This window comes from Hyla sarda, unplaced genomic scaffold, assembly GCF_029499605.1.
Source record: "Hyla sarda isolate aHylSar1 unplaced genomic scaffold, aHylSar1.hap1 scaffold_58, whole genome shotgun sequence".
Taxonomy (NCBI): domain Eukaryota; kingdom Metazoa; phylum Chordata; class Amphibia; order Anura; family Hylidae; genus Hyla; species Hyla sarda.
In genome coordinates this window covers 484,580-512,423 of record NW_026610592.1, presented here as the reverse complement: position 1 = coordinate 512,423, position 27,844 = coordinate 484,580, and the positions used below count along the sequence as shown (strand labels likewise).

General features: G+C 44.4%; 1 protein-coding gene across 19 annotated transcripts in view; it reads right to left on the bottom strand.

The window, feature by feature from the left end:
* Nucleotides 1–27,844, bottom strand: part of LOC130340261 (golgin subfamily A member 6-like protein 22) — a 548,567-nt gene that overhangs the window by 206,910 nt on the left and 313,813 nt on the right. For 18 of the 19 annotated variants that reach the window (XR_008880418.1, XR_008880419.1, XR_008880421.1 and 15 more), the window contains 3 exons: nt 20,664–20,717; nt 15,329–15,364; nt 12,951–13,223 (listed from right to left, as the gene is read on the bottom strand). Coding sequence is in view for 13 of the 19 variants with exons in the window: in XM_056554161.1 (XP_056410136.1) it covers nt 12,951–13,223; nt 15,329–15,364; nt 20,664–20,717 (363 nt within the window). In the remaining 6 variants the exon portion in view is untranslated. The remainder of the gene's footprint in view (nt 1–12,950; nt 13,224–15,328; nt 15,365–20,663; nt 20,718–27,844) is intronic. The other variant, XM_056554155.1, reaches the window with a different exon arrangement.

Here is a 27,844-nt window from a genome sequence, read left to right as displayed (position 1 = left end):
AAGGGGGTCTCCTCCTACCCCTTATGAGGCAAATGAATCCTCCTGTTGTAAAAGGCGCCTCATTTGCCTCCATATGTTAAAGGGGTTATCAGAGGAGCTAAAATGGCATAAACTTTCCCCTACCTCCAGTGGCTCTTTTCCACATAGCTCTCATCTCCTCCCTATACCTTCTCACCTGGAATAAAGGGGGTGGCTTAAATAAGGGGTCAGGTAATGTGTTAAAGGCGCCTCATTTGCCTCTGTAAAAGGGGTTATCAAAGGAGCTAAAATGGCATAAACTTTTCCCTCTCTCCAGTGGCTGGGAAGCGAAGGAAGGTCATACCTTTTCAGCTGTCTTGATAACCTCTTTAATAGCGCCCCCTCCAGACTCCGAAGGTCTTAAGGGAGTCTTGTCCTCCAGTCTTTGATCTTAAAGGGGGTCTCCTCCTACCCCTTATGAGGCAAATGAATCCTCCTGATGTAAAAGGCGCCTCATGTGCCTCTATATGTTAAAGGGGATATCAGAGGAGGTAAAATGGCATAAAATTTCCCCTCCCTCCAGTGGCTCTTTTCCAGTTAGCTCTCATCTCATCCCGATACCTTCTCACCTGGAATAAAGGAGGTGGCTGAAATAAGGGGTCAGGTAATGTGTTGTGGTCACCAAATGTGGGTGAAACCAGGCCTCCATGTGGTAGACAATGTACATACAATGTTGCGTACATTTGCTGCCACTGATTTCGCCTGCATGTGACGACTGCAACATGCTACCTGCTCCCCCATCTCGGCCCTCCATTTTCATACCAAAAGGTATCAGGATGAGTCAAGACCAAACCAGAAGTGAGCTGCTGGGAAGCGAGGTAAGGTCATACTTTTTCAGCTGTCTTGATAACCTCTTTAACAGCGCCTCCTCCAGACTCCAGTGGTCTTAAGGGAGTCTTGTCCTCCAGTCTTTGATCTTAAAGGGGGTCTCCTCCTACCCCTTATGAGGCAAATGAATCCTCCTGATATTATAGGCGCATCATTTGCCTCTATATGTTAAAGGGGTTATCAGAGGAGCTAAAATGGCATAAACTTTTCCCTCTCTTCAGTGGCTGGGAAGTGAAGGAAGGTCATACCTTTTCAGCTGTCTTGATAACCGCTTTAACAGCGCCTCCTCCAGACTCCACTGGTCTTAAGGGAGTCTTGTCCTCCAGTATTTGATCTTAAAGGGGGTCTCCTCCTACCCCTTATGAGGCAAATGAATCCTCCTGTTGTAAAAGGCGCCTCATTTGCCTCCATATGTTAAAGGGGTTATCAGAGGAGCTAAAATGGCATAAACTTTCCCCTACCTCCAGTGGCTCTTTTCCACATAGCTCTCATCTCCTCCCTATACCTTCTCACCTGGAATAAAGGGGGTGGCTTAAATAAGGGGTCAGGTAATGTGTTGTGGTCACCACATGTGGGTGAAACCAGGCCTCCATGTGGTAGACAATGTACATACGATGTTGCGTACATTTGCTGCCACTGATTCCGCCTGCATGTGACGACTGCAACATGCTACCTGCTCCCTCATCTCGGCCCTCCATTTTCATACCAGAAGGTATCAGGATGAGTCAAGACCAAAGCAGAAGTGAGCTGCTGGAAAGCGAGGTAAGGTCATACTTTTTCAGCTGTCTTGATAACCTCTTTAACAGCGCCTCCTCCAGACTCCACTGGTCTTAAGGGAGTCTTGTCCTCCAGTATTTGATCTTAAAGGGGGTCTCCTCCTACCCCTTATTAGGCAAATGAATCCTCCTGATGTAAAAGGCGCCTCATTTGCCTCTGTAAAGGGGGTTATCAAAGGAGCTAAAATGGCATAAACTTTACCCTCCCTCAAGTGGCTCTTTTCCAGTTAGCTCTCATCTCATCCCGATACCTTCTCAAATGGAATAAAGGGGGTGGCTGACATAAGGGGTTAAGTAATGTGTTGTGGTCACCACATGTGGGTGAAACCAGGCCTCCATGTGGTAGACAATGTACATACGATGTTGCATACATTTGCTGCCACTGATTTCGCCTGCATGTGACGACTGCAACATGCTACCTGCTCCCCCATCTCGGCCCTCCATTTTCATACCAAAAGGTATCAGGACGGGTCGAGACCAATCCAGAAGTGAGCTGCTGGGAAAGCAAGGTAAGGTCATACCCTTTCAGCTGTCTTGATAACCTCTTTAGCAGCGCCTCTTCCAGACTCCAGTGGTCTTAAGGGAGTCTTGTCCTCCAGTTTTTGATCTTAAAGGGGGTCTCCTCCTACCCCTTATGAGGCAAATGAATCCTCCTGATGTAAAAGGCGCCTCATTTGCCTCTATATGTTAAGGGGGTTATCAGAGGAGCTAAAAAGGCATAAACTTTTCCCTCTCTCCAGTGGCTAGGAAGCAAAGGAAGGTCATACCTATTCAGCTGTCTTGATAACCGCTTTAACAGCGCCTCCTCCAGACTCCACTGGTCTTAAGGGAGTCTTGTTCTCCAGTATTTGATCTTAAAGGGGGTCTCCTCCTACCCCTTATGAGGCAAATGAATCCTCCTGATGTTAAAGGCGCTTCATTTGCCTCTGTAAATGGGGTTATCAGAGGAGCTAAAATGGCATAAACTTTTCCCTCTCTCCAGTGGCTGGAAAGCGAAGGAAGGTCATACCTTTTCAGCTGTCTTGATAACCGCTTTAACAGCGCCTCCTCCAGACTCCACTGGTCTTAAGGGAGTCTTGTCCTCCAGTATTTGATCTTAATGGGGGTCTCCTCCTACCCCTTATGAGGCAAATTAATCCTCCTGATGTAAAAGGCGCCTCATTTGCCTCTATATGTTAAAGGGGTTATCAGAGGAGCTAAAATGGCATAAACTTTCCCCTACCTCCAGTGGCTCTTTTCCACATAGCTCTCATCTCCTCCCTATACCTTCTCACCTGGAATAAAGGGGGTGGCTGAAATAAGGGGTCAGGTAATGTGTTGTGGTCACCACATGTGGGTGAAACCAGGCCTCCATGTGGTAGACAATGTACATACGATGTTGCGTACATTTGCTGCCACTGATTCCGCCTGCATGTGACGACTGCAACATGCTACCTGCTCCCACATCTCGGCCCTCCATTTTCATACCAGAAGGTATCAGGATGAGTCAAGACCAAAGCAGAAGTGAGCTGCTGGAAAGCGAGGTAAGGTCATACTTTTTCAGCTGTCTTGATAACCTCTTTAACAGCGCCTCCTCCAGACTCCAGTGGTCTTATGGGAGTCTTGTCCTCCAGTTTTTGATCTTAAAGGGGGTCTCCTCCTACCCCTTATGAGGAAAATGAATCCTCCTGATGTTAAAGGCGCCTCATTTGCCTCTGTAAAAGGGGTTATCAAAGGAGCTAAAATGGCATAAACTTTTCCCTCTCTCCAGTGGCTGGGAAGCGAAGGAAGGTCATACCTTTTCAGCTGTCTTGATAACCTCTTTAATAGCGCCCCCTCCAGACTCCGAAGGTCTTAAGGGAGTCTTGTCCTCCAGTCTTTGATCTTAAAGGGGGTCTCCTCCTACCCCTTATGAGGCAAATGAATCCTCCTGATGTAAAAGGCGCCTCATTTGCCTCTATATGTTAAAGGGGTTATCAGAGGAGCTAAAATGGCATAAACTTTCCCCTACCTCCAGTGGCTCTTTTCCACATAGCTCTCATCTCCTCCCGATACCTTCTCACCTGGAATAAAGGGGGTGGCTGAAATAAGGGGTCAGGTAATGTGTTGTGGTCACCACATGTGGGTGAAACCAGGCCTCCATGTGGTAGACAATGTACATACGATGTTGCGTACATTTGCTGCCACTGATTTCGCCTGCATGTGACGACTGCAACATGCTACCTGCTCCTGCATCTCGGCCCTCCATTTTCATACCAGAAGGTATCAGGATGAGTCAAGACCAAAGCAGAAGTGAGCTGCTAGGAAGCAAGGTAAGGTCATACTTTTTCAGCTGTCTTGATAACCTCTTTAACAGCGCCTCCTCCAGACTCCGGTGGTCTTAAGGGAGTCTTGTCCTCCAGTTTTTGATCTTAAAGGGGGTCTCCTCCTACCCCTTATGAGGCAAATGAATCCTCCTGATGTAAAAGGTGCCTCATTTGCCTCTATATGTTAAGGGGGTTATCAGAGAAGCTAAAAAGGCATATACTTTTCCCTCTCTCCAGTGGCTAGGAAGCAAAGGAAGGTCATACCTATTCAGCTGTCTTGATAACCGCTTTAACAGCGCCTCCTCCAGACTCCACTGGTCTGAAGGGAGTCTTGTCCTCCAGTATTTGATCTTAAAGGGGGTCTCCTCCTACCCCTTATGAGGCAAATGAATCCTCCTGATGTTAAAGGCGCCTCATTTGCCTCTATAAAAGGGGTTATCAGAGGAGCTAAAATGGCATAAACTTTTCCCTCTCTCCAGTGGCTGGGAAGCGAAGAAAGGTCATACCTTTTCAGCTGTCTTGATAACCTCTTTAATAGCGCCCCCTCCAGACTCCGAAGGTCTTAAGGGAGTCTTGTCCTCCAGTCTTTGATCTTAAAGGGGGTCTCCTCCTACCCCTTATGAGGCAAATGAATCCTCCTGATGTAAAAGGCGCCTCATGTGCCTCTATATGTTAAAGGGGATATCAGAGGAGGTAAAATGGCATAAACTTTCCCCTCCCTCCAGTGGCTCTTTTCCAGTTAGCTCTCATCTCATCCCGATACCTTCTCACCTGGAATAAAGGAGGTGGCTGAAATAAGGGGTCAGGTAATGTGTTGTGGTCACCAAATGTGGGTGAAACCAGGCCTCCATGTGGTAGACAATGTACATACAATGTTGCGTACATTTGCTGCCACTGATTTCGCCTGCATGTGACGACTGCAACATGCTACCTGCTCCCCCATCTCGGCCCTCCATTTTCATACCAAAAGGTATCAGGATGAGTCAAGACCAAACCAGAAGTGAGCTGCTGGGAAGCGAGGTAAGGTCATACTTTTTCAGCTGTCTTGATAACCTCTTTAACAGCGCCTCCTCCAGACTCCAGTGGTCTTAAGGGAGTCTTGTCCTCCAGTCTTTGATCTTAAAGGGGGTCTCCTCCTACCCCTTATGAGGCAAATGAATCCTCCTGATATTATAGGCGCATCATTTGCCTCTATATGTTAAAGGGGTTATCAGAGGAGCTAAAATGGCATAAACTTTTCCCTCTCTTCAGTGGCTGGGAAGTGAAGGAAGGTCATACCTTTTCAGCTGTCTTGATAACCGCTTTAACAGCGCCTCCTCCAGACTCCACTGGTCTTAAGGGAGTCTTGTCCTCCAGTATTTGATCTTAAAGGGGGTCTCCTCCTACCCCTTATGAGGCAAATGAATCCTCCTGTTGTAAAAGGCGCCTCATTTGCCTCCATATGTTAAAGGGGTTATCAGAGGAGCTAAAATGGCATAAACTTTCCCCTACCTCCAGTGGCTCTTTTCCACATAGCTCTCATCTCCTCCCTATACCTTCTCACCTGGAATAAAGGGGGTGGCTTAAATAAGGGGTCAGGTAATGTGTTGTGGTCACCACATGTGGGTGAAACCAGGCCTCCATGTGGTAGACAATGTACATACGATGTTGCGTACATTTGCTGCCACTGATTCCGCCTGCATGTGACGACTGCAACATGCTACCTGCTCCCTCATCTCGGCCCTCCATTTTCATACCAGAAGGTATCAGGATGAGTCAAGACCAAAGCAGAAGTGAGCTGCTGGAAAGCGAGGTAAGGTCATACTTTTTCAGCTGTCTTGATAACCTCTTTAACAGCGCCTCCTCCAGACTCCACTGGTCTTAAGGGAGTCTTGTCCTCCAGTATTTGATCTTAAAGGGGGTCTCCTCCTACCCCTTATTAGGCAAATGAATCCTCCTGATGTAAAAGGCGCCTCATTTGCCTCTGTAAAGGGGGTTATCAAAGGAGCTAAAATGGCATAAACTTTACCCTCCCTCAAGTGGCTCTTTTCCAGTTAGCTCTCATCTCATCCCGATACCTTCTCAAATGGAATAAAGGGGGTGGCTGACATAAGGGGTTAAGTAATGTGTTGTGGTCACCACATGTGGGTGAAACCAGGCCTCCATGTGGTAGACAATGTACATACGATGTTGCATACATTTGCTGCCACTGATTTCGCCTGCATGTGACGACTGCAACATGCTACCTGCTCCCCCATCTCGGCCCTCCATTTTCATACCAAAAGGTATCAGGACGGGTCGAGACCAATCCAGAAGTGAGCTGCTGGGAAAGCAAGGTAAGGTCATACCCTTTCAGCTGTCTTGATAACCTCTTTAGCAGCGCCTCTTCCAGACTCCAGTGGTCTTAAGGGAGTCTTGTCCTCCAGTTTTTGATCTTAAAGGGGGTCTCCTCCTACCCCTTATGAGGCAAATGAATCCTCCTGATGTAAAAGGCGCCTCATTTGCCTCTATATGTTAAGGGGGTTATCAGAGGAGCTAAAAAGGCATAAACTTTTCCCTCTCTCCAGTGGCTAGGAAGCAAAGGAAGGTCATACCTATTCAGCTGTCTTGATAACCGCTTTAACAGCGCCTCCTCCAGACTCCACTGGTCTTAAGGGAGTCTTGTTCTCCAGTATTTGATCTTAAAGGGGGTCTCCTCCTACCCCTTATGAGGCAAATGAATCCTCCTGATGTTAAAGGCGCTTCATTTGCCTCTGTAAATGGGGTTATCAGAGGAGCTAAAATGGCATAAACTTTTCCCTCTCTCCAGTGGCTGGAAAGCGAAGGAAGGTCATACCTTTTCAGCTGTCTTGATAACCGCTTTAACAGCGCCTCCTCCAGACTCCACTGGTCTTAAGGGAGTCTTGTCCTCCAGTATTTGATCTTAATGGGGGTCTCCTCCTACCCCTTATGAGGCAAATTAATCCTCCTGATGTAAAAGGCGCCTCATTTGCCTCTATATGTTAAAGGGGTTATCAGAGGAGCTAAAATGGCATAAACTTTCCCCTACCTCCAGTGGCTCTTTTCCACATAGCTCTCATCTCCTCCCTATACCTTCTCACCTGGAATAAAGGGGGTGGCTGAAATAAGGGGTCAGGTAATGTGTTGTGGTCACCACATGTGGGTGAAACCAGGCCTCCATGTGGTAGACAATGTACATACGATGTTGCGTACATTTGCTGCCACTGATTCCGCCTGCATGTGACGACTGCAACATGCTACCTGCTCCCACATCTCGGCCCTCCATTTTCATACCAGAAGGTATCAGGATGAGTCAAGACCAAAGCAGAAGTGAGCTGCTGGAAAGCGAGGTAAGGTCATACTTTTTCAGCTGTCTTGATAACCTCTTTAACAGCGCCTCCTCCAGACTCCAGTGGTCTTATGGGAGTCTTGTCCTCCAGTTTTTGATCTTAAAGGGGGTCTCCTCCTACCCCTTATGAGGAAAATGAATCCTCCTGATGTTAAAGGCGCCTCATTTGCCTCTGTAAAAGGGGTTATCAAAGGAGCTAAAATGGCATAAACTTTTCCCTCTCTCCAGTGGCTGGGAAGCGAAGGAAGGTCATACCTTTTCAGCTGTCTTGATAACCTCTTTAATAGCGCCCCCTCCAGACTCCGAAGGTCTTAAGGGAGTCTTGTCCTCCAGTCTTTGATCTTAAAGGGGGTCTCCTCCTACCCCTTATGAGGCAAATGAATCCTCCTGATGTAAAAGGCGCCTCATTTGCCTCTATATGTTAAAGGGGTTATCAGAGGAGCTAAAATGGCATAAACTTTCCCCTACCTCCAGTGGCTCTTTTCCACATAGCTCTCATCTCCTCCCGATACCTTCTCACCTGGAATAAAGGGGGTGGCTGAAATAAGGGGTCAGGTAATGTGTTGTGGTCACCACATGTGGGTGAAACCAGGCCTCCATGTGGTAGACAATGTACATACGATGTTGCGTACATTTGCTGCCACTGATTTCGCCTGCATGTGACGACTGCAACATGCTACCTGCTCCTGCATCTCGGCCCTCCATTTTCATACCAGAAGGTATCAGGATGAGTCAAGACCAAAGCAGAAGTGAGCTGCTAGGAAGCAAGGTAAGGTCATACTTTTTCAGCTGTCTTGATAACCTCTTTAACAGCGCCTCCTCCAGACTCCGGTGGTCTTAAGGGAGTCTTGTCCTCCAGTTTTTGATCTTAAAGGGGGTCTCCTCCTACCCCTTATGAGGCAAATGAATCCTCCTGATGTAAAAGGTGCCTCATTTGCCTCTATATGTTAAGGGGGTTATCAGAGAAGCTAAAAAGGCATATACTTTTCCCTCTCTCCAGTGGCTAGGAAGCAAAGGAAGGTCATACCTATTCAGCTGTCTTGATAACCGCTTTAACAGCGCCTCCTCCAGACTCCACTGGTCTGAAGGGAGTCTTGTCCTCCAGTATTTGATCTTAAAGGGGGTCTCCTCCTACCCCTTATGAGGCAAATGAATCCTCCTGATGTTAAAGGCGCCTCATTTGCCTCTATAAAAGGGGTTATCAGAGGAGCTAAAATGGCATAAACTTTTCCCTCTCTCCAGTGGCTGGGAAGCGAAGGAAGGTCATACCTTTTCAGCTGTCTTGATAACCTCTTTAATAGCGCCTCCTCCAGACTCCAAAGGTCTTAAGGGAGTCTTGTCCTCCAGTCTTTGATCTTAAAGGGGGTCTCCTCCTACCCCTTATGAGGCAAATTAATCCTCCTGATGTTAAAGGCGCCTCATTTGCCTCTGTTAAAGGGGTTATCAGAGGAGCTAAAATGGCATAAACTTTTCCCTCTCTCCAGTGGCTGGGAAGCGAAGGAAGGTCATACCTTTTCAGCTGTCTTGATAACCTCTTTAATAGCGCCTCCTCCAGACTCCAGTGGTCTTAAGGGAGTCTTGTCCTCCAGTTTTTGATCTTAAAGGGGGTCTCCTCCTACCCCTTATGAGGCAAATTAATCCTCCTGATGTTAAAGGCGCCTCATTTGCCTCTGTTAAAGGGGTTATCAGAGGAGCTAAAATGGCATAATCTTTTCCTTCTCTCCAGTGGCTGGGAAGCGAAGGAAGGTCATACCTTTTCAGCTGTCTTGATAACCTCTTGAACAGCGCCTCCTCCAGACTCCAGTGGTCTTAAGGGAGTCTTGTCCTCCAATCTTTGATCTTAAAGGGGGTCTCCTCCTACCCCTTATGAGGCAAATGAATCCTCCTGATGTTAAAGGCGCCTCATTTGCCTCTGTTAAAGGGGTTATCAGAGGAGCTAAAATGGCATAAACTTTTCCCTCTCTCCAGTGGCTGGGAAGCAAAGGAAGGTCATACCTTTTCAGCTGTCTTGATAACCGCTTTAACAGCGCCTCCTCCAGACTCCACTGGTCTTAAGGGAGTCTTGTCCTCCAGTATTTGATCTTAAAGGGGGTCTCCTCCTACCCCTTATGAGGCAAATGAATCCTCCTGATGTAAAAGGCGCCTCATTTGCCTCTATATGTTAAAGGGGTTATCAGAGGAGCTAAAATGGCATAAACTTTCCCCTACCTCCAGTGGCTCTTTTCCACATAGCTCTCATCTCATCCCGATACCTTCTCACCTGGAATAAAGGGGGTGGCTGAAATAAGGGGTCAGGTAATGTGTTGTGGTCACCACATGTGGGTGAAACCAGGCCTCCATGTGGTAGACAATGTACATACGATGTTGCGTACATTTGCTGCCACTGATTTCGCCTGCATGTGACGACTGCAACATGCTACCTGCTCCTGCATCTCGGCCCTCCATTTTCATACCAGAAGGTATCAGGATGAGTCAAGACCAAAGCAGAAGTGAGCTGCTGGGAAGCGAGGTAAGGTCATACTTTTTCAGCTTTCTTGATAACCTCTTTAACAGCGCCTCCTCCAGACTCCGGTGGTCTTAAGGGAGTCTTGTCCTCCAGTCTTTGATCTTAAAGGGGGTCTCCTCCTACCCCTTATGAGGCAAATTAATCCTCCTGATGTTAAAGGCGCCTCATTTGCCTCTGTTAAAGGGGTTATCAGAGGAGCTAAAATGGCATAAACTTTTCCCTCTCTCCAGTGGCTGGGAAGCGAAGGAAGGTCATACCTTTTCAGCTGTCTTGATAACCTCTTTAACAGCGCCTCCTCCAGACTCCAGTGGTCTTAAGGGAGTCTTGTCCTCCAATCTTTGATCTTAAAGGGGGTCTCCTCCTACCCCTTATGAGGCAAATGAATCCTCCTGATGTAAAAGGCGCCTCATTTGCCTCTGTTAAAGGGGTTATCAGAGGAGCTAAAATGGCATAACCTTTCCCTCTCTCCAGTGGCTGGGAAGCGAAGGAAGGTCATACCTTTTCAGCTGTCTTGATAACCGCTTTAACAGCGCCTCCTCCAGACTCCACTGGTCTTAAGGGAGTCTTGTCCTCCAGTATTTGATCTTAAAGGGGGTCTCCTCCTACCCCTTATGAGGCAAATGAATCCTCCTGATGTAAAAGGCGCCTCATTTGCCTCTATATGTTAAAGGGGTTATCAGAGGAGCTAAAATGGCATAAACTTTTCCCTCTCTCCAGTGGCTCTTTTCCACATAGCTCTCATCTCATCCCGATACCTTCTCACCTGGAATAAAGGGGGTGGCTGAAATAAGGGGTCAGGTAATGTGTTGTGGTCACCACATGTGGGTGAAACCAGGCCTCCATGTGGTAGACAATGTACATACGATGTTGCGTACATTTGCTGCCACTGATTTCGCCAGCATGTGACGACTGCAACATGCTACCTGCTCCTGCATCTCGGCCCTCCATTTTCATACCAGAAGGTATCAGGATGAGTCAAGACCAAAGCAGAAGTGAGCTGCTGGGAAGCAAGGTAAGGTCATACTTTTTCAGCTGTCTTGATAACCTCTTTAACAGCGCCTCCTCCAGACTCCGGTGGTCTTAAGGGAGTCTTGTCCTCCAGTCTTTGATCTTAAAGGGGGTCTCCTCCTACCCCTTATGAGGCAAATGAATCCTCCTGATGTTAAAGGCGCCTCATTTGCCTCTGTTAAAGGGGTTATCAGAGGAGCTAAAATGGCATAAACTTTTCCCTCTCTCCAGTGGCTGGGAAGCGAAGGAAGGTCATACCTTTTCAGCTGTCTTGATAACCGCTTTAACAGCGCCTCCTCCAGACTCCAGTGGTCTTAAGGGAGTCTTGTCCTCCAATCTTTGATCTTAAAGGGGGTCTCCTCCTACCCCTTATGAGGCAAATGAATCCTCCTGATGTAAAAGGCGCCTCATTTGCCTCTATATGTTAAAGGGGTTATCAAAGGAGCTAAAATGGCATAAACTTTCCCCTCCCTCCAGCTCTTTTCCAGTTAGCTCTCATCTCATCCCGATACCTTCTCACCTGGAATAAAGGGGGTGGCTGACAAAAGGGGTCAGGTAATGTGTTATGGTCACCACATGTGGGTGAAACCAGGCCTCCGATGTTGCATACATTTGCCGCCACTGATTTCGCCTGCATGTGACGACTGCAACATGCTACCTGCTCCCCCATCTCGGCCCTCCATTTTCATACCAGAAGGTATCAGGACGAGTCGAGACCAATCCAGAAGTGAGCTGCTGGGAAAGCAAGGTAAGGTCATACCTTTTCAGATTTCTTGATAACCTCTTTAACAGCGCCTCCTCCAGACTCCAGTGGTCTTAAGGGAGTCTTGTCCTCCAGTCTTTGATCTTAAAGGGGGTCTCCTCCTACCCCTTATGAGGCAAATGAATCCTCCTGATGTTAAATGCGCCTCATTTGCCTCTATATGTTAAAGGGGTTATCAGAGGAGCTAAAATGGCATAAACTTTCCCCTACCTCCAGTGGTTCTTTTCCACATAGCTCTCATCTCATCCCTATACCTTCTCACCTGGAATAAAGGGGGTGGCTGAAATAAGGGGTCAGGTAATGTGTTGTGGTCACCACATGTGGGTGAAACCAGGCCTCCGATGTTGCATACATTTGCCGCCACTGATTTCGCCTGCATGTGACGACTGCAACATGCTACCTGCTCCCCCATCTCGGCCTTCCATTTTCATACCAGAAGGTATCAGGATGAGTCAAGACCAAAGCAGAAGTGAGCTGCTGGGAAGCGAGGTAAGGTCATACTTTTTCAGCTGTCTTGATAACCTCTTTAACAGCGCCTCCTCCAGACTCCAGTGGTCTTAAGGGAGTCTTGTCCTCCAGTCTTTGATCTTAAAGGGGGTCTCCTCCTACCCCTTATGAGGCAAATGAATCCTCCTGATGTTATAGGCGCCTCATTTGCCTCTTTATGTTAAAGGGGTTATCAAAGGAGCTAAAATGGCATAAACTTTTCCCTCTCTCCAGTGGCTGGGAAGCGAAGGAAGGTCATACCTTTTCAGCTGTCTTGATAACCTCTTTAACAGCGCCTCCTCCAGACTCCAGTGGTCTTAAGGGAGTCTTGTCCTCCAATCTTTGATCTTAAAGGGGGTCTCCTCCTACCCCATATGAGGCAAATGAACCCTCCTGATAGTAATGGCGCCTCATTTGCCTCTACATGTTAAAGGGGTTATCTCAGCATCTAAAATGGCATTATCTTTCCCTGGTTCCCAGTGGCTCACTTCAAGCTTGGTCTCTTTCCCTGTTGACTTATCACCTGGAATAAAAGGGGGGGAATGAGATGGTGGGTCAAGTACTTTGTTGTGGTCACCACATGTGGGCAAAACCATGCCTCCATATGGTAGCCAATGTACACACAATGTTGCATACATTTGCTGCCACTGGTTTCACCTGCATGTAAAGGCTTCAGCATAGTACCTGCTCTGCCATCTAAGATCTACCTTTTCATACCAGAAGGTATTAGGAAGAGTAGAGACCAAATCAGAAGTGAGCTGCTGGGAAGGGAAGAAAGGTAATACCTATTGATAATCTCTTTAACAGCGCCTCCTCCAGACTCCACTTGATGTTAAGGGAGTCCTCCACATTTGGTAAAGAAAAAGTTTGTTACGCTGCTGATGAAGGCTCTAGTTGGTGTACAAAACCACGTGCAGCAAGTTAGCTCTTCTTCTTCTTCTTCTTCTATTACCTTTTCATCTTTCTCCTTCTTTACCTCTTCCTCTGCTTCATTCTGCCCTTCATTCTTCTCCACTTGTTCTTTCTCCTTTCTGTCATTCTCTTCCTCCTTCTCTTCTTTTTTTTCTTCATTGTCCCCTTCATCCTGCTTCTCATCTTCGTTCTCCTTCTCCTCTTCATGTTTCTTCTTTTTCTCCTTCTCTTCCTCTTCTTTTTCCTCCCCTTCATCCTCCTCTTTTTCCTCTTCCTCTTCTTTGTTTTCCTTCTCCTTCTTCTCCTCTTCTTCCTTCACACATAAGTAAATCAGATAATCTGTATGATTTGCCTCATCCAGCCTTCCATGATTGTTGTAATATCCTCCGTCAGAAAGGGTTGCTCTCGACTAGAACAGTATCAGGGGATCCAAAGCCAAGACTTTGACATAATGAGACAACAGAGGTCCAACGATGGTGTCTTTATTTGTAGGCAATTTTGGGCAAATATCACTTTTCTCTAGGAAATACTTCTTTTAGGTTGACTCATGAATGATAACAACAAGGTTTATGAAACAATGAACAAGAAGAAAGATATGTGTAGCTCACTTTAACAAAATAAACTAGTAACCAAGGTTTCTGATGTTGTGCATAACCACAGAGGGCTTATACTACAATGCAAAACAATTAATTACAGAGAAAATAAAAAATCAGTCCTCAAGGATGCAGTAAAAATGTCTTAATCCATATCCACAGGTTGAAGGTAAGAGTATAATTGAGGAGGGTCTGACTGCTGGGACCTCCACGATCTCCAGAACTGCAGTCCGTCTCTTATCTCTGAGCGCGTGTTGTAGGATGTATGGAGTGGGATGTATGTAAATCACTTAGATCAATAAAGGACATATGTCCTGCATAAATCTGTATAAGTCATCTAACCATTGCTCATACAAGTCCCCTTGGGCATTGGTCACCAAACTCTAGACCTACAAAAGTTGCAAAACCACATCTTCCAGCAAGCCCCAACAGTAATTGGCTGTTAACGTGTAAAGAAAAAGAAATCTGTTTTTACAAATATAAATTAACCCTCCCCATACAAAAAAGTAAAGAAAAAAAAATGTTGTTTGCATATTTGGAATAACTGCATGTATAATTATCCTAACTCATAAAACTTAACCTTATTAATCCTGCATGGGGAATGACTTATACAGAAAAAAAGAGCCCTAAAATGATTCCACAGGTGTAAAAAGGGGTACTCTGGGAAACTAAACCTATAGCCCATCTTTTCCTCTCATCAACGTATTTATTTGTCTAAATATCATTCATTAGCTATATAGAGCAGTCTCCCCTCTTTAGTTGTTACTTATGTGCATAAAGTGAGGGAATGACATCATCCAGCCATCCACTCTGTCTCTGTCCTAATAACTATCTGAAAGCAACCCCCACCTTCCTGTGAGACACAGACCATGTGGTTTCTACCCTGCACTGATGGTCATGCTCTCTTTAGTGCTAAGAACTGTGAGGTGTGTGAAGCCTCAGCCAATCAGACACTGAACCTCTCTCTGCTGCTCACTGCAGAAGGGAGCCAGCTGACAGAGCAGTGCTGCAATGATTGCTGGGAGATGTAGGCAAGGCGAGGGAAAGATGGCAAAGAATTTCAAGAAGCCAGAGAAGACAATGCATATCAGGCAGGATAGTTTACAGGGAACATATCCAGGTAGTGTGGTTGCTTTGGTTTGTGCTCTTTTCATAAATATATATATTATATAAAATTGAAAATAGTAGTTAAGGAGCACCATGAAGGGGCTTCTAGCCCTATATAATAGATCTGTGGGTGCTCAGCCAGCTCCAACGTTGACCAAAGGTGCATCAAACAAAAATAGTCCAACAGGAAGCATGAAGCGGCACTCCAGCGATTTCAAGCATGCTTGATAAAGACTCCATTGAGAGGGTCGAAATGTAGCACTATGGGTGAATAAAGTAACTTTTTCTTATCTTGAAATCGCTGGAGTGCCGCTTCATGCTTCCTGTTGGACTATATGTATATATATATATATATATATATATATATATATATATATATATGTATATATATATATATATATATATATATATATATATATATATATACTTCCCTGGATTACCTCTTTAAGCATATGTGTACATTTTAAAAGCATCAACATAACATGTCAGTTAACGAGCATAATAAACAATGTATAAAAAATAGCACCCCCAACTCAGATAAAAAAAAAAAAAAAATTTGTGTTCGTTTTCACCTTAAAATAAATTTTTTGTTTCCCAGCATATTTTATGAAACATTTTTATGACTATAAGAAGAGAGGAGGAAAAACTGAAACTGCAAAAAAATGAAAATTGCCTCTGTCTATAAGGAGCTAATATGGTTATTTGTTATATCACTTACATAGTATTGGGTGATCCTTAGTTCCTGTTCTCTGTTCTGTCCACATGAAAAATAAAACAGAAATAAGTTATTGTTACTTCAATCTAATGTAGGTATTCAGAACATACTTATGTATTGAAGGGCTTATCTATTAATAAAGAAAATATCTATAAGAAAAGAGCGCACGTAGTCTCTGTCTTCTAGAATACTGCAGCATTCTGTGTAATTCTATTTAGAAGATCTTTTAGAAACTAGATTATAACAAATCCTTCATATTCATCATGTCTTTAAAACTGAACCCATGTGACCGTTGTGAAGAAAGCCTTTCTTATATCTACATCATATGTTAGCAGGGACATTTGCACGAGTATACGAAGTTCATACCTATATCCTGACTGATACCAATATCAGTACATCCCTACAATCTTCTGTGAGGGACACTATACTGAGATCTAACTACTGTGTGGGGCACTATAGTGTCCATTGTGCCCCTGGTGAAGTCCTGTATCAGCACACCCCTACCCCCAAAAAAGCCAGCTGCACAGGCATACGCTGCTATCTACATGGTGGTTTGTACTGGTAGGTGATGAAATATAAAGTTCAATGGTGGTATATACAGGTAGGTGATGTAATATACAGGTACATGATGCTATATACATGTATATAGTGCTATGAATCAGTACATGAAAGTATATACAGGTACATCCTCTCACCGTGTTACCGCATTCTCTCCCCTGCCATCACCAATCACATAACTAAAATCTTTCATTCCTCCTTCAAACATTCTGTCATAACCCCATTTCTGAAGAAAACATCTCTGGATCCTGTGCAGCTAACTATTGACCTGTCTCTCCACTTCATCTCCAAACTCCTGGAATGCTTGGTCTATTCCCACCTAATCCATTATCTCTCCAGGAACTCTCTCCTTGACCCCTTACTGTCTGGATTACATTCCCCATTCTCCACAGAAACTGGCTTAACCGAAGTCACTAATTATGTCTTATGGTTAAATCTAATAGCAATTCTCTCTACTGATTCTTCTTGATCTCTATGCAGCATTTGACACTGTAGATCACCAATTACTTCTTGCTATACTCCACTCCATTGTTCTTAAAGATTCCTCTCTCTCCTGGTTTTTGTTTCCTACCTCCGTGAACGCTCCTTCGGTGTATCAATCCCTATCTCTAGCTATTTCCCTGCTGCTCTTGTTGTTGGGGTTCAGGGACCCTTCCTGGGCCTTCTCCTCAGTAGATTTGAACTCCAGTACCATCTCTCCGCTGATGACATACAGCTCTCTACCTCTTCCCGTATCATCACCCCCGCACTCCTACAGAACACCAGCAACTTTCTCTTTGCTGTCTCTAACATTGTGTCCTCCCTATTCCTGAAAAGAAATCTTTCTATTACAGAACTTCTTGTATTTCCTCCATTTAATCTACCTAAACCTGACATCTCCATCTCGGTGAGTGGTACAACCATTACTCCTGGACAGTAAACCCGCTGTCTTGAAGTTATGGTAGACTCAGATCTGTCTTCCACGCACCCCTCATTTACTGCTGAAACAACCAAAACTATTGTGGATGCTTTAATTCATTCCCACCTGGACTACTGAAACTCTTTACTAATAGGCCTTCCCTTCTCTAAACTCTCCCTCTCCAGTCCATCCTAAATGCCACTGCCAGATTCATCTTTCTCTACAGCTGTTATGTGATCTTAAAGGGATACTCCGGTGGAAAACTTTTTTTTTTAATCAACTGGTGCCAGAAAGTTAAACAGATTTGTAAATTACTTCTATTAAAAAAAATCTTAATCCTTCCAGTACTTATTAGCTGCTGAATACTACAGAGGAAATTATTTTCTTACATAGAGCTCTCTGCTAACGTCATGACCACAGTGCTCTCTGCTGACACCTCTGTCCATTTTAAAAACTGTCCAGAGTAGGAGAAAATCCCCATAGAAAACATATGCTGCTCTGGACAGTTCCTAAAATGGACAGAAATGTCAACAGAGAGCACTGTGGACATGATGTCAGCAGAGAGCACTGTGTTCCAAAAAGAAAAGAATTTCCTCTGTAATATTCAGCAGCTAATAAGTAGTGAAATGATCTAAAGTTAACATCTTCTTTAATCTGAACCCCTCAATTCCACCTCTAAGACTTTGCTTGTGCTGCACCAGTTCTCTGTAATGCAATACCTCGGACCATCAGGCTTATACCCATCTTCCTCAGTTTCAAACATGCCCTAAAGACACATCTTTTAAAGCAAGTGTATTCCCTAAATTTGGTCTCCCCTTTTATTACTACGTCTCTTCACTGGCAGTGTTATTATATGCTCTATGTATTTTAGACCTTATGCAATTGGCTGGTGGCTGGAATTGAGGATTTACGTTTTGTGAATAGCCCGGTTTATTCACAACTTTAAATATGCCTGTAAATATTTGTAGGATTCCTTTGGGAAAAGTTCAGCACTTTCTTCTGTGTATTATAATTCACAGCTTTATTGTAGATCTATAGTGCAAGCATGGGTGTCCATGGGGAAATCGCCCCTTCTGGAAAAATGATCACAGAGGGAACATTCACACCACGATTTCTTCATACAGTCGCCGGATCGCCGGAAATTTCAAAACCGTCCGCTGCTGTATCCTCGACAGACCTGTCTCATTGATTTGCATGAGCCAACTGGAGTTAGATAGTGACTCTGGTCAGATCATTTTTCACAACAAAATCTGGTTTTGTTGCTGGACGGAAAAACCATGGAATGTTGCGGTTTAAGTCCGGCAATAAAACTGATGCGGTGCAAAAATGAGCCGACCAAAGTCACTATCTGACTCCAGTCTCAAAAATGAGAATGAGATGTGGCGTGGGTCTGGCGGGGATACGGCAGTGGCCAACTTTGAAATTTCTACAGGTGATCTGGCAAACGTATGATAAAAATAGTGGTGTGAATGTAGTCTAACTTGATGTCAGAAAGCAATTTCGTCCTGCTTTAGCTGCATGGAAATACCCCATATGTGACCCTAAACTGATACCTTGAAATACGACAGGGCTCTGCAATGAGAGAGCTCCATGCGCATTTGAGGACTAAATTAGGGATTGCATAGGGGTGGACATAGGGGTATTCTACACCAGTGATTCCCAAAAAGGGTGCCTCCAGCTGTTGCTAAACTCCCAGCATGCCTGGACAGTCAGTGGCTGTCCGGAAATGCTGGGAGTTGTTGTTTTGCAACAGCTGGAGGCTCCGTTTTGGAAACACTGTCATACAATACGTTTTTCATTTTTATTGGGGGGGGGGGGGGGGGGGGAACAGTGTAAGGGGGTGTATATGTTGTGTTTTACCCTTCATTATGTGTTAGTGTAGTGTAGTGTTTTTAGGGTGCATTCGCACTGGCGGGTTACGGTGAGTTTCCAGCTAGGAGTTTGCTCTGCAGCTCAAACTTCAAGCAGGAAACTTACTGTAAACCTGCCCGTGTGAATGTACCCTGTACATTCACATGGGGGGGGGGGGGGGGTCAAACCTCCAGCTTTTTCAAAATTACAACTCCCAGCATGTACTGACAGACCGTGCATGCTGTGAGTTGTACGTTTGCAACAGCTGGAGACACTCTGGTTGGAAAACCTTCAGTTAGGTTCTGTTACCTAACTCAGTATTTTCAAACCAGTGTGTCTCCAGCTGTTGCAAAACTACAACTCCAAAACTGTAGTTTTGTAACATCTGTAGGGCTACAGTTTTGAGACCACTGTATAGTGGTCTCAAACTGTAGCCCTCCAGATGTTGCTAGGCAACTCATCGGCTTCCCTAGGATCCAGGGAGCCAGCCGCACAACATCGTTGCCCACCGATCACCGTCGCCCGCAGCCTCCGCAGATCGGTAAGTGACCTTCGGCGCCGGTCCCTGTCTGTTTCTCCGTCCTGCCCCGCCTATTGTGGGTGGGCAGAATGGGGAAACCGAAAGTAACCCCCCCCCCCGCCCCCGATCTGCTATTGGTCGTCGCGTCTATACGACCAATAGCAGGGATAGGAGGGGTGGCACCCCTGCCACCTCACTCCTATCCCTTCAGGGGGATCGCAATCCCCCTTATATTCCGGGTCACCATAGACCCGTAATTGCACAAATCGCAAGTGTGAATTCACTTGCGAGTTGCCGCGTTCGCCGACATGGGGGGGGGGGGGGTTCTGAAGGATTTCAGCAGGCATCCCGGTCCGATCCCCGCCCGGCGCGCTGCGGGGACCGGAATACTCCATGACGTACGCATACGTCATGGGTCCTGGTCCTTAAGTACCAGGGTGTCATGACATACGCGTATATCAAGGGTCCTTAAGAGGTTAAAAAAGTAGTTTTTTGGACTATTGCTTTTGGAAGGGAGGAGGGAGGGACAGACGCTGTGGCTGTATGAGTTCCTAAAATTCCTTATGGCACCATGGGATATGAGGAATGAAGGTTCTTCTACTCTGGACAGTTCTTTGGGCTGGGTAAATAAGCTTGATATATCCTAGGAAAGAGGAACCTCTGGTGCCAGTTTCATCGATGGAAACAATGGTGCAGGTCATTTATACTGTGTGCACAGATATTTGGGGTCTATTAGGGTTAGCTACATAGACATAAGATTACTGACACATTCATCAAAACTGGTAAAATCTGCCATAACATAATCTAGGGGGCATTTATGAAGCCTCATCAGCATACAGGCTCCCCTGCCAGCGTACGGGCTCCCCCCACCAGCGCACAGGCTCCCCTGTCAGCGTACGGGCTCTACTGTCAGCGTACGGGCTTCCCTGCCAGCGCACAGGCTCCCCTGTCAGCGCACGGGCTCCCCTGCCAGCGTACGGGCTCCCCCCACCAGCGCACAGGCTCCCCTGTCAGCGTACGGGTTCTCCTGTCAGCGTACGGGCTCTCCTGTCAGCGTACGGGCTTCCCTGCCAGTGCACAGGCACCCCTGTCAGCGTATGGGCTCCCCTGTCAGCACACAGGCTTCCCTGCCAGCGCACAGGCTTCCCTGCCAGCGCACAGGCTCCCTGGATTTATGAAGAAGCAGACACCTCTATATAAGTCCAGTAAACCTGTGCACCCATGATGATATCTCCGCCAGCTCTGAGCAAGGGGAGATCTTAGCAGCAGTTTAGGCTGGCAGTGTAAACGGTGAGCAACCACACCCCTTTTCAATAGGTCACACCCCTTTAGCAAGTACCGTCTTAAACAGCAAATAATCACACATCTGCAGTTAGTGCACAAATTGTGCAATTATTTGCCTTTTTCACAAATCAACAAAAATATCACAATTGATGAATCCCCTGAATGCCTACTAAACTTTATATATATACTTTTATATAACAAATTTGATTATCTCCAATGTCACTTACTTCTTCCTGGAACGCTGTGATAATGTCTATGGCCCTTCTGTTCATCTCAAAGACCTAGAACAGAACAGATTAAACTTAGTTTTATTCAGCTCATTAAACATATTATGGCGTAATGTATTATATCTATACATTATGATGAAATAAAATGATCTTGTTTTACTCATTTCCCCTATCAAATGTCTTTATTTGTATCTTATCTAAGTAATAATCTATAGGACGAAGCCTAAGGCTAGAATTACACTAAAGCTTTGTACTGGTGTCTTTTTTAGGCTAAAAAAACACCAGAAAAAATGCATGAAAAACTGCCACTGATTTTTTTCAGGTGTTTTTTCAGGTGTTTTTACCTTTTGGCAGATTCCTTGTGGGTGTATTTTAACAAATTTAGTTTGGTACAAGAGAAAAAAAAATTAAAATGAAGAAGTAGGGATGGGAAAATTTGTAGGGAATTAAGTATTTCTTTTTTATGACAAAAAGTTTTTTACATTTTCAATCAGGTAATGATTGATGTGAGCGGTCAGGGACGTGAAAATGTAGCCGGCAATAGCCCAAATGGATAAAGGGTCCATGTAATTGTAAAAATAATATATATTTTTATCTTAATTTTCTAAAACTTTTTATTAATAATGTTTTTGATGTATTTTAATAATGATATTTTTAATAAATACAGTGTAAAATCCGATATCAACTATATGTGCGTGATTATTGTGGTACTACAGAGTCTGTTCAATGTTGGGAGCAGTAGTACCTGCACTAAGTGACAGATCACAGCGGGTCTCACTCCTGAGACCCATTGTGATCATAATTTCTAGTCATGAGAAGCAGGTGACACGCAACACCGCTCCACATCCCTGCACTGTACCGTACTCCGGCCAGTGATGTGAACAGAACTTCACATAACTTATTCATGTTTGCCGGTGATTGGCCGGTACTGTATGGCCAATCACAGCGGTCAGCATCCGTGCCTTCGCAGATAAATCAGATTTGCTCGAAAAACGCCATGTTTTCAACATGAGGTCGTTTTTGAAAATCACCCACTGAGCCAAAAAGATTTATAAAATGCCAAACTCAAAAATGGCAAGTGGACCTAGCATTTTGCAGTTCCTTATTGAAATCTGGCTGCAGCGCTTTTTCAAGGCAAAAAACTCTGTGCGACAGAATGGGGGCAATTTTGCACAAAATCCCAAGTGGAATTATAGCCTAAGGGTCTATTCACACAGCAGAATTTGCGCTTGTGGAATTCTGCCTCAAATGAAAGCCCAATAGACTTCTATGGGATTCCTCTCTCCCATTAACACTTCTGAATTTCTGCACAGATTAAGCACAAATTCCGCATAAAATCCACAAGCCAGAAACCACCCAAGGAAGCGGAATTGGTGTGGAAATTCTGCTGTGTGAATAGACCCTAAAGGGTTTGTCCCATTATTAACCCCTTAAGGACGCAGCCCTTTTTCACCTTAAGGACTGAGCCCTTTTTCGCAATTCTGACCACCGTCACTTTACAAATTAATAACGCGAAAACGCTTTTACCGAATATTCTGATTCTGATTGTTTTTTCGTGACATATTCTACTTTATTTTGGGGGTAAATTTTCGGCGTTACTTGCATCCTTTTTTGGTGAAAAATCCCAAAATTTCATGAAAATTTAGAAAATTTTGCATTTTTCTAACTTTGAAGCTCTCTAATTGTAAGGAAAATGGATATTCCAGATACATTTTATTTTTCTTCACAAACACAATATGTCCACTTTATGTTGGCATCATAAAATGGACATATTTTTGCTTTTTGAAAAAATTAGAGGGCTTCAAAGTAGAGCAGCAATTTTCAAAAATGTCATGAAAATTACTAAATCTGAAGGGACAGATGTTACAGAACTACAACTCCCAGCATGCCTGGGCAGTCGAGGCATGCTGAGAGTTGTAGTTTGGCAACATCTGGAGGGCTACTGTTTGGGTACCACTGTAACAGTGGTCTCCAAACTGTGACCCTCCAGATGTTGCAAAACTACAACTCCCAGCATGCCCAGACAGCCTTTGGCTCTCTGGGCATGCTGGGAGTTGCAGTTTGGCCCCCCTAGTGGTTGCCACAGTAAAGATCGATTTACTTTCACTTTCAATTCCACCCCCCCACTGTGGATTCCCTACCTGATCAGGATCCTGCAGGCTCAAGCGAAGATCCCAGGTCCCCAGGCATCTTCTCCTGCAGGTACGGCCTCCATCTTCTTTCCAGAGCCCCTTGACAACCAGGGGCGGGCAGATTTCAGCAGGCATCCGGCTCCGGTCCCCAACCGGCTAACGGTGGGGACCGAAATTCCCACGGGCATATGGATACGCCCTGCGTCTTTAAGGACTCGGAATGCAGGGCGTATCCATACGCCCTGCGTCCTTAAGAGGTTAAGATGTATACCCTATTCCCAGAATGGGGGATAAGTATGCAGTATGATTGCAGGGGTCTCATTGTTGGGACCACCTGTGATATCGAGCATGGAAAGGCAGTCATGTATGTGCTCTGCCTCTCTATACATTGTGTATGGGTTGGCTGTAGATAGTTTACTTTACATCTGTTATGAATTGCTGGTCTTGGTAAATCTATCATATTAGGTACTAAGAAAAATAAAGAAATAAATATCAACATAGATTTCAACATTGCCTTTTTGAAAAGATGGCATCAAACATCCAGGATTCAGGATTTTAGGCTCTATTTTGGGGGACAGATACTTAGAAAGGAGGAGATGTGTCAAAATCTGTGCAGAGGAAAAGTTGACCAGTTGCCCATAGCAACCAATTAGATTTCTTTTTTTTCTTTTTCAGAGGCTTTTTTAAAAATGAAAGGAGCAACCTGATTTGTTGCTATGGGAAACTGGTAAATGTTTCCTCTGCACAGGTTTAATAAATCTTCCCCACAATTGAAAAAAGATTAAAAAAAAAAAGTTAATCAAGTTCAACCTATATGCCTATTGTGTCACTACTGTGTTGATCCAGAGGAAGGCAAAAAAAAACCTTATAAGGCTCATGCCAATTGCCCAATACCAAGTGGAAATGTTCCTTCCTGATTCCAAATATGGCATCAGAATAAATCCCTGAACCAACGTTCTGTCCTTTTGAATCTAGTATCCATAACCTGTAGTGTTATTACTCTCCACTAAGAGGTAAATGTCGATGGCCTGTCTTTAGGAAAGGCCACCAATATTTGATGGTTGGGATGCTCCCTGAACACCATGGGGGAAATGTTATCAAAACCTATGTCTAGGAAAAGTTTACCAGTTGCCCTTACAACCAATCAGAGTGCTTCTTTTATTTTTCAGAGGCCTGTTCAAAAATTGAAGAAGCAATCTAATTGGTTGCAATGGGCAACTGGTCATCTTTCTCATCTTCTTCATTATGTCTACAGGATTAGCAGGTTGTCCATATAGGCAGCTGTGAATGATAATGCAGGGCAGTTCCATTAAAGTGAAAGAGCGCAGCCTATCAATGTGTTAGACCTTTAAAGAGTGGAAAACAAATGTTTTCAAATCAACTGGTGCCAGAAAGTTTAACAGATTTGTAATCCTTCTAGTACTTATCAGCTGCTGTATACTACAGATATACTACAGAGAAGTTTGTGTAGTTATTTCCAGTCTGACCACAGTGCTCTCTGTTGACACAACTGTCCATGTCAGGAACTGTCCAGATTAGAAGCATAATCCCATAGAAACCTCTCCAGCTCTGGACAGTCCCTAACATGGACAGACTGGACTTGTCAGACTGTGAAGAATTTCACAAATTTCTCTGTAGTATATCTGTAGTATACAGCAGCTGATAAGTACTAGAAGGGTTAAGATTTTTAAATAGAAGTAATTTACAAAACTGTTTAACTTTATAGCATCAATTGATTTGAAAACATAATTTTTCCACCGGAGTTCCCCTTTAAATATTAAAGGGGTATTCCAATGTTTTCTAAAAAAAAAAAAATGAATCATATGCTGCTGGGGCAGGAAAAAAAAAATATAGATAGATATATATCTAGCCCAATGCCCTGTTGGTCCACCCCAGCTTTGTTTCGCCCCGGTTAGGTCCCCCGATCTTTCTTCTTCACAGTAGTGTCCTCTGACAGCCAGTTATTGGCTGAGCGAGCAAGTCCTGGACTAATTGCCTGTCTCAAAGGCAGGAAGAAAAGAGAAGATCAGGGGACCAGGAGACACACAGGAGCTGCGGGGGACCAAGGCTGGGTTCGTATGGCCTTTTAGGCTATTTTCCCCCTGTCACAGCCACATTTTTTTTTTTTTTTTTTTTAGAATGCAGTCTGTCACATGTGCTAAGTGTGAACCTGCTTTCATCCGTGAAGAGCACAGGGCAACAGTGGCGCATTTGCCAATCTTGGTATTTTCTGGTAAGCACAACCCCCACCTGTGGATGTCGGGCCCTAATACCACCCTCATGGAGTCTGTTTCTGACCGTTTGAGTAAACACATGCACATTTGTGGCCTGCTGGAGGTCGTTTTACAGGGCTCTGGCAGTTTTCCTCCTGCTCCTCCTTGCACAAAGGCCGAGGTACCGGTCCTGCTGCTGGGTTGTTGCCCTCCTACTCCATGTCTCTTGATGTACTGGCCTGTCTCCTGGTAGCGCCTCCATGCTCTGGACACTACGCTGACAGACACAGCAAACCTTCTTGCCACAGCTCACATTGATGTGCCATCCTGGAAGAGCTGAACTACCTGAGCCACTTGTGTGGGTTGTAGACTCAGTCTCATGCTACCACCAGAAGGAAAGCACCGCCAGCATTCAAAAGTGACCAAAACATCAGCCAGGAAGCATAGGAACTGAGAAGTGGTCTGTGGTCACCACCTGCAGAACCGCTCCTTTATTGGGGGTGTTTTGTTAATTGCCTATAATTTCCACCTGTTGTCTGTTCCATTTGCACAACAGCATGTGAAATTGATTGTCAATCAGTGTTCTTCCTGAGTGGACAGTGTGATTTCACAGAAATGTTATTGACTTGGAGTGCAATTGTGTTATTTAAGTGTTCCCTTTATTTTTTTGAGCAGTGTAGTAATATCTTCATCTGCACCATCCCCGGAGGACATTTCTGTCCACAGGGATGGGGAGGATTTGCAGTTTGTAAGTCCCCCCCCCCCCCAGCAGCCCTGTAAGTAGCCCCCTAGACGGGAGCTATACTTATCTAGTCTCGCCGCTCTGGGTGCAGTAATGTCCCCTCGGCATGATTGACAGCCCACGTCACTACTCAGTTCCTTAATCCGACAAAACAGAGGAGGGAGGAGATGCTGCTGAAACTTAGCACCAACTGTTTGACTCTTCAGCTGGTAACACAGGCGATCATCAAAACTAAATGTATGGGTAATCTTATCCCTCTAGCACCTAAATGCAAAGATCTGCAGATTCTACACCTTGTATGGAGATGATTCAGGAGAAGATTCACTTTAACAGAGCAATTATTATTCACAACTATAGGATTAATGAAAGTCAACACAAACATGAGATTTACCTCGTCATCCGTGTAGTCATAGTGGGGTGTCCTTTCAAAAGTGTGGCGCTCCATCTCCAAAAAAAGAGACAGAGGTCAGCTTATTGACTCGTTCTGTAAACAGTAAAGACATATTCCTGCACAATATTCATATAACCTGATTGATTAGTGATTGACATATACAATTATTCTTTATATATTTACCACATTACTATTTGTATGATAAAAAAATATGAGGATTTTTCTATGTATTTTCTGCACCAGTGTTTTGTTGATTTCTGTTTCTTGTTGTCATCAATAGGAACCTTCAGGGTTGGACACAGAAAGCAGAGGTCACCTGCATAAGAACAGCATGTCGGCCTTTCATAGAGCTCCCCCTCATGTTCCTCTAACAACCCAACAGTATCTGTAAGCTATGAGATGTATTATTACATGCAATCTAATGGGCAGTAGGAAGCTGCCTATAAGGTGGCAGTGGATCCTTTTACTACTTGACCCCTATACAATAGTCTGCACATGAAACATGTCCACTCTGGGAACCTTCATTGTTACTTCCAATGGCTGAATATCTCTCCCAATCATGTGATCACTGGGTTGCTTGGCTTATTACAGGACAAAGCTCTTATACCTGTCCTGATAGGGTATGTTCACATGGGGTAGATACACTATGGAAATTTTTTTTTTGCATTTTAACCCCTTAGGGACCAAGCCAATTTTCACCTTAAGCACCAGAGCGTTTTTTGAACATCTGACCACTGTCACTTTAAGCATTAATAACTCTGGGATGCTTTTACTTTTCATTCTGATTCCAAGACTGTTTTTTTCCTGACAAAATATACTTTATGTTAGTGGTAAATTTTTTCGATACTTGCATAATTTCTTGGTGAAAAATTTCCAAAATTTGATGCAAAAATTGAAAATTTAGCATTTTTCTAACTTTGAAGCTCTCTGCTTGTAAGGAAAATAGACATTCCAAATAAATTATATATTGATTCACATATACAATATGTCTACTTTATGTTGGCATCATAAAGTTGAAATGTTTTTACTTTTGGAAGACATCAGAGGGCTTCAAAGTTCAGCAGCAATTTTCCAATTTTTCACAAAATTTTCTAAATTGGAATTTTCAGGGACCAGTTCAGATTTGAAGTTGATTTTGAAGGGCCTTAATATTAGAAATACCCCACAAATGACCCCATTATAAAAACTGCACCCCTCAAAGTATTCAAAGTGAAATTCAGTAAGTGTGTTAACCCTTTAGGTGTTTCACAGGAATAGCAGCAAATTGAAGGAGAAAATTCTAAATCTATATTTTTTACACTGGCATGTTCTTGTAGACCCAGTTTTTGAATTTTTACAAGGGGTAAAAGGAGAGAAATCTTCCTAAAATGTGTAACCCAATTTCTCTTGAGTAAGGAAATACCTCATATGTGTATGTCAAGTGTTCGGCAGGCGCAGTAGAGGGCTCAGAAGGAAAGGAACAACAATGGGATTTTGGAGAGTGAATTTTGCTGAAATGTTTTTTTGGGGTCATGTCACATTAAGGAAGCCCCTATGGTACCAGAAAGCAGAAAACGCCCCATGTGGCATACCATTTTGGAAACTACACCCCTCAAGACACGTATAAAGGGATCCAGTGAGCCTTAACACCCCACAGGTGTTTGACGGCTTTTCATTAAATTCGGATGCGTAAATGAAAATAATTATATTTTTCACTAAAGTGC